Below are 6,662 nucleotides of genomic sequence, written 5' to 3' on the forward strand. Positions count from 1 at the left end.
GATTCATCCCAATCCAGCTGCTCTAGCAAAAGGGAATGAACCCACTTGTAAAGTTGGGAATCCTACCGACCACGTGCCAAGCCCCCTGTTCTAAAGACTTTTACAGCCTAACACAGGCCACTGGGTTTCACCTTGTGATCATGGAAAAGAAGTCCCCTCCTTGGGCAAAACCAGCAGCCAGCTGGTGGCTGAACTGGCTGAAGCAAACATGGGGATGTAGGATTCTGATTTAAAAGTCCCTGGATCATGAGCAGGTTGAACTGTTGGGATGCAAAGGTTACAGAGTGACTCTGCCCACTTCCCATGGAATCATGCAATCATTTGGGTTGGAAAAAAACCCTTCAGATCCAGTCCAACCATTCACCCAGCACTACCAAGGCCACCACTAAACCGTGTCCCTCAGCACCACATCCACACCTCCTTGTGAATCCATGACACCCCACATGATCTTTCAGCCATTTTTTTGATTTCTCCCCAAATCAGCTCTCCCCAGCCCCAGTTTGCCCCTTTGAGAAAGCACCAATTCCAGCTGTCCTTCCCAAAAATGAAGAATTCCTTTCTAAACCCTTCTCCACACACTCCCCACAGCAGCCACATCCTACCCAAAGTCTCCTCCTTTCAGTTGGATGGACAAATGGGTCCATGGTCCTCTTTCCCCATCTTCCCCCAAATCAGACAACCCCTTTTCATGTGTTTATTCAGAGACTGACCCAGTCCCTTCCTAACCCTCCCTTGTGCAAGGCTTGCTTTTGCTGCCTGGCACTCCCAGGGCCCTCTCTAGGACCCACTGCTCCTCCAGCAAAACTCCTGTGGACCAGCAGTTGTGCCAACAGCTCAGATGGTTTTACTGAAGATCAAGGAAGTGACAGGACTCCCGAGCTGCTTGAAGGCCTCTCAGAGGGGTAGAAAATGGGTTTGTAACACATGTACCCCCAAACCCTTTGCCTGTTCCCCTCAGGTTCCCTTTGCCTGGCCCAGGCCACAGATCTGCAGCTTTCTCACCCAATTTTCAGCCCTTGTCCAGCCCTTGTGCAACTCTGCTGGCAGCACAAACTCTCTCTCCTCTGACCCAGCTGGAAGATGAGAGCACCAGCAACTCTTCCAGCAGGGACTGGGAGACAGCAGCTCTCCCCAGAAATCTAACCCAGCAGTTAAACCACCTCAAGCCAAGTGCACTGAGGTCCTGGGGGCAGTACCAGGATCCCAGCAGGTTGCCCACCCAGGCTGCTCTGACTCTTGGCTGTTCTGCCTTCCCACCATGTCCTGTCCTGGCTAAGAAAGACCTGAAGGGGACCCATGTTACACAGATCCAGAATTTGCCACTTGATGGACCTCAGGGAAGCAGCCACTGCTCCTGGGTACCTGGGATGTTGCCCTGCAAGGGAGGCTCAGACCCTGCCTGCTGGGACATGGAGAACTGAAGGTCACCACTAACTCTGCAATAAATACCCAAGTCTGGAAACTTCCCCCCTGCCTTTTGGGGAAGGTGCCTTTGGCTCCAAACTTGGAATGACTGTTTTGTCATTAGTTTCACTGACAGGAAAATTAAATGAAGGAGACAGTTCTGCTAAAGCAGATGGACTTAAAACCACCTGCCAGAGAACCTCTGAAAGTGGCTGGACTAGAGAAATCCATCAAGAGGAGCCAAGAAACACACTTGGGGAGCATCTGGGGATGTTTTCTGGAGTCACAAAAGACAACTCCCTCCTGCAGGGAGGCCCAGTAGGAGGTGTTGAGTACCTGACCACCCATGAACTTCTTCTCAGCCTTCAGATCTTCTTGTTGCAGTTTAAGCTCAAATGCAAATTGCTTTCTCCATTCTCTCTGCTCTCCCAGCTGATTTCCCAACTTTTCTATCATTTCCTGGCAGCTTTCCAGCATCTGGAACAAGAAAAATTAAGAGTCACTTCTACAGCACCATTGATTCTGGCAAAAGAGGAAACAAATGGCAGGAAATGTGTATTCTGGAAAACAAGGATAGGAAAACCAGTTCTCCAAAGTTGGCAGCAGGATTCCTGCACCCAGGGCTGGCAGGACACCTCTGAAGGCCTGGAGCCTCCAGCTGACCCAAGAAGGTCCTCTCCCACATGTAACAACCTCTGACTGGTTTATCCACCTGGCAGATCCAATGGTCTGGCTGGAAAATGAACTGACAGCAAAGCCAGCCCAAATCCAGCTGGGAAACAGCCCTGCAGAAGCACCCACGGGCTGCCAGGGCTTCACTAAACCTGAAACAAGAATCGAGCACCTTCCCACGTGTAAACCCTTCACCCTCACCAGGGAGTGACCAAGCTCCTCAGCTTCCAGTGCTGAAGGTGCCCCATCCCTGGGTTTAGGTGGGGATGCAGGGGATGCATGGAAGGGAGACCTTGGAGCAGCTTCCAGTGCCTGAAGGGGCTCCAGGAAAGCTGGGGAGGGACTTGGGACAAGGGCAGGGAGGGATGGGATGAGGGGGATGGATTAAAACTGGAAGAGGGGAGATTGAGGTTGGACATGAGGAGGAAATTCTTTGGTGTGAGGGTGGTGAGAGCCTGGCCCAGGTTGCCCAGAGAAGCTGTGGCTGCCCCATCCCTGGCAGTGTTGAAGGGCAGGTTGGATGGGGCTTGGAGCAGCCTGGGCTGGTGGGAGGTGTCCCTGCCCATGCAGGGGGTTGGATCTGGATGATCTTTCAGGTCCCTCCCACCCAAACCAGTCTGTGAGAGATGAGTTATGATGGAGATCACTGTGGCAGCTCCAGCAGACATCCATCTGTCCTGCAGGAGCTGATGGGCTGTGGACACTCAGAAGATGGTGACAAAGAGCATTCCCAGGAGACTCTCCTTTAATGCTTTTCTAAACCAAACCATTGTTGCCCAGGGAAAACCTCCTTGCACCTCTTGTGCTCCAGTCCATGCCTGCTCTTCCCCACTCACCTCAGTTTTGTTCTTCTGCCCTTCAGGTAACTCTGTTTCTAAGCTTCTGATCTTAACATAGAGAAACCCCAAGTTAAAACTCAACCAGTACTCCCAGCTAGTACTAAAAGCACAACTGCTACTAAACTGCTTCTTGGGCTGCTATTCCAGACTGAGCCCCATGGTTGGGGCAGGGGGTTGGGCAGCCCCCAGCGTGGGGCAGCTCCAGCTCACATCCTTCCTCCTGCTGCTTCCAAGGGGGAATCTCTTGTCCCTGGCCAAGTCAAAATGAAAGAACCCTGCTCCACAAAAAGGGGGAGAAATGCCCAGGACACGTGGTTCAAGTTCAAGGCCTCTGCAGCTTGTGGGCCTTCTCCATCCTGTCTCCCAACGTGGAGGACCCCACGAGACCCTGATTTATCCCATGTCCTTTCCCCAGGCTCCCCTGCAGCTGATCTCATCCAAGCAGATGTTGGACTTGGTCCACCAGGACTTGTCCTGCTCCTTCCACCACCCCAGGGAGGCTGTAACTCCCTCCTGCAAGGCTCTGAGGACTCTCAACTCGCTCAGCATTTGCACCACCCCACCCTGAGGAGTCTACCCCAGCATCCCATGGAAACAATGACTAGTCCTGCAGCTTTGAAGGGCCTCAGAGGAGTGAGGAGCAGTCCAGCTTCTCCCTCCTGTTGCAGCTCCTGCAGACCCTGCTGCCAAGTCCTGCCAAGTCCTCCCCTCTGCTCCCCAGCCAGCCCCTTCAACTCCTCATCTTCAAAGAAAGTTGGTGCTGGTTTTCTTGTTTCCAAGCCACCAAGCTGACCTCCCCCCTGCCTGAGCTCCTGCTGAGTGAGGTGGGAGTGGGACCCAGGCAGGAGATGCAGGTGAAGTCCAGCTCCACCTGCACACAGCACAGCTCACACCTCTGCAAGCAACAGCCACCCGTGAGGGGACAGTGAAGGATCTAAGACACCTTCTGCCTCTCTCACCCTCCTCCCTTTGCACTGGCTCAGGGAGGGTTTTGCATTCCCTTCCAACAGGAAGAAAAAGCCCAAGAAGGGAGTTTGTGTGATCTGGCTCATTTCTAGGCATGGTTGGATCAAAGGTGACACAGCAGATGTTCTGTTGTCTCATTTAAGAAAGCCTGGCCAGGTAAAGCAGCCAGTTCTTTGGATCCTCTTGGGGCAGGAGCTCTGTGTCCTGCTCTTCTGCTACAGCCCTTCCTGATCACTTGCAGTGGCAGCCTGGGCTGGTGGGAGGTTTCCCTGCCCACACAGGGGGTTGGATCTAGATGATCTTCAAGGTCCCTTCCAACCCAAACCCTTCTGTGTGACTCTGTGATTCCAAGTGCCAAGTCTCTGCCAATCCCAGTCCATGCAAAGTGCCCACAAAGCAGCACAGCAAAGCCCAGGAGCTTTGCTTTCCCTGCCAGGCTTCAGACACGAGATGGCTCTCTTGGATCTCCCAGCAGGAGCCTTGGCTGACACAGAGGAAAGCTGCTGGGATGCTGTTTCCTCGGGCAGATGATGTTACCCCACCTAGGTGGTAAGAGCAAACTGCTGGGGTGAAACACCCAGGCCTCTTACAGAAGAGCTAGAGGGCAACAAACCCCCCTCCTCTTGCACCACCAGAGGATAGTTTGGGGTTCCATGTGGCTTTGGAGTTCTGGAAGGGACCTCAAAGGCAAAATACACCCCCTCTTTACCCCCCTGCCAACCTGTGGTCATCAAGTTGACACCCAGCCACCCATTTCCATCGTTTTGCTTATTTCTCCTCCAGGCTGGAACACTGAAGCATTTCAGTGCACACACATCCCCTGCCCACAGCAGCACAATGTTCACCTTGTGTCCTGGTCTCCTCTTTCTGCCTCAGTGCCTCCAGCAGCCCAGCTTTCTGTAGGAATGCCAAAACAGAAGAGACTTTCCAAGTGCCTGGCACACGGAGCAGGTTGGCAGGACCCAGCAGCACTGATCTCTGCAGGCTCCCCTGCACCTGCCTTGGTGCAGCCCTTCCCTCCAGGGCACCCAAAAGCTCCTCAGAATCCAAGGGGGCAGCTCTGCAGCCCCCACCTCAGCAGGTGGTGGGTCTAACCAAGGGTTCACCCACCTCCTCTGCCCTGCATCCCTCTTTTCTGCCTCCTGCCAGGCTCCAGCAGCTGCCGAGTGTCCCCTTGGCTGCTCAGCTCTCCCTGCTGCCTTCACCCTGTGTCCCCCAAAAGTGCCAATCCCAGGGAGCTATGTAACAACACGCTGAGCAAAGAAGGGATTGCTCCCAACTGCAAGGGCATCTTGCTTGATCTGTGAACCCCAGGTCCAACAAAAGCACAGCCATGCTGGGCAGACCTCTTGCCATTCCCATCAGGAGCCATCAGGAGGCTCCTTAGTCCCACCCTGAGGAGCTCAGTGTCTGCTGGCACCTTCCCTGGGAGCTGGACACACCTTCCCTCAGCTGGACACACCTTCCCTGGGAGCTGGAAACACCTTCCCTGGGAGCTGGACACACCTTCCCTGAGCTGGACACACCTTCCCTGAGCTGGACACACCTTCCCTCTGACCTGGACACACCTTCCCTGGGAGCTGGACACACCTTCCCTGGGAGCTGGACACACCTTCCCTGGGAGCTGGACACACCTTCCCTGGGAGCTGGACACACCTTCCCTGGGAGCTGGACACACCTTCCCTGGGAGCTGGACACACCTTCCCTGGGAGCTGGACACACCTTCCCTGAGGCTCCACACACCTTCCCTGAGCTGGGCACACCTTCCCTGAGCTCTGGACACACCTCCCCTGAGCTGGACACACCTTCCCTGAGCTGGACACACCTTCCCTGAGCTGGACACACCTTCAGGCTGTCTCACTGGATTTGGAAGCTCTTCCCTCCCAGCCAAGGCTGCTGACAAGTCATTGATCTCTTGTTCCTGTGGTCTTGGAGATGTGGGGCTGCTTCTGCCTTCCCATGGGAGATGCCTTCACACTTGTACGACCTCCTACCTCACGTTTTAACACCCCAGCAAGGCTCTGGACATGTCCAAGCTCTGCTCACACCTGGCTGAAAACCTTGTGTGCCATTTCTTCACACCCCAGAAGTCCCAGGTCCTCTCCAGCCTGGTCCTGCTGCCTGGCAATCCAGGACCATGGGCACCACCCCAGCATCTCTGCAGCACAGGCAGAGAAGAGGGCAATTCAGCCCCAGAAAGGAAGAGCTTTTGGCCAAGCAGTAGAGCTTCAGCCAAAAGAAGAGACCTCCTCAGGCAGCCTGTTTGGGAGAAAACCCCACCTACCCATCTAGAAAAGAAACAACTTCTGGCTTCCTCTCTTCTCTCTGGCTCTAAATTCTCCAGCTGCCCTGTCTGTGAAGGGTCACCCACCCCAGCAGTGATGTTCCACAAATGCTGCAAGTGATGTTTCCCCTGAGGGGAACCATTCCCAGACCAGTCCAAAGGTGCAGGTGCTCTTTCTGGAGCTTCCTCCAGAGGGATGGACAGTCCATCCAGTCAATGGAGGCTGAAGAACACTCTGACAAAGGCAGCATCAGGCTGAGAAGCTTCAGCAACAACTTCATCCTTGCTCAAAACATGATGGAGATGGTTCTGCAGGTGTTGCAAGGAGACCTCTCCTGTTGCCAAGGTTCTGGTAAAGCAGATACTCACCATGGAGCTTCACCTCTGCAATTTCCCAGAGGTTCCCCCACTTTTTGAGTGCATAGAATCACAGAATCCCAGAATCCCAGGGGTTGGAAGGGACCTGGAAAGCTCCCCCAGCCCAACCCCCCTGCCAG

The 6,662-nt window shown here is 54.3% G+C and overlaps 1 protein-coding gene across 1 annotated transcript in view; it reads right to left on the minus strand.

The window, feature by feature from the left end:
* The window catches only part of CCDC30 (coiled-coil domain containing 30), a 36,270-nt gene that overhangs the window by 10,143 nt on the left and 19,465 nt on the right, over window positions 1–6,662 (minus strand). The window contains exons 5-6 of the mRNA XM_009996555.1: window positions 2,867–2,963; window positions 1,741–1,883 (exon numbers count right to left, since the gene is read on the minus strand). Of these exons, the coding sequence (XP_009994857.1) occupies window positions 1,741–1,883; window positions 2,867–2,963 (240 nt within the window). The remainder of the gene's footprint in view (window positions 1–1,740; window positions 1,884–2,866; window positions 2,964–6,662) is intronic.

This window comes from Chaetura pelagica, unplaced genomic scaffold, assembly GCF_000747805.2.
Source record: "Chaetura pelagica isolate M959 unplaced genomic scaffold, ChaPel_1.0 scaffold494, whole genome shotgun sequence".
NCBI classification, from domain to species: domain Eukaryota; kingdom Metazoa; phylum Chordata; class Aves; order Apodiformes; family Apodidae; genus Chaetura; species Chaetura pelagica.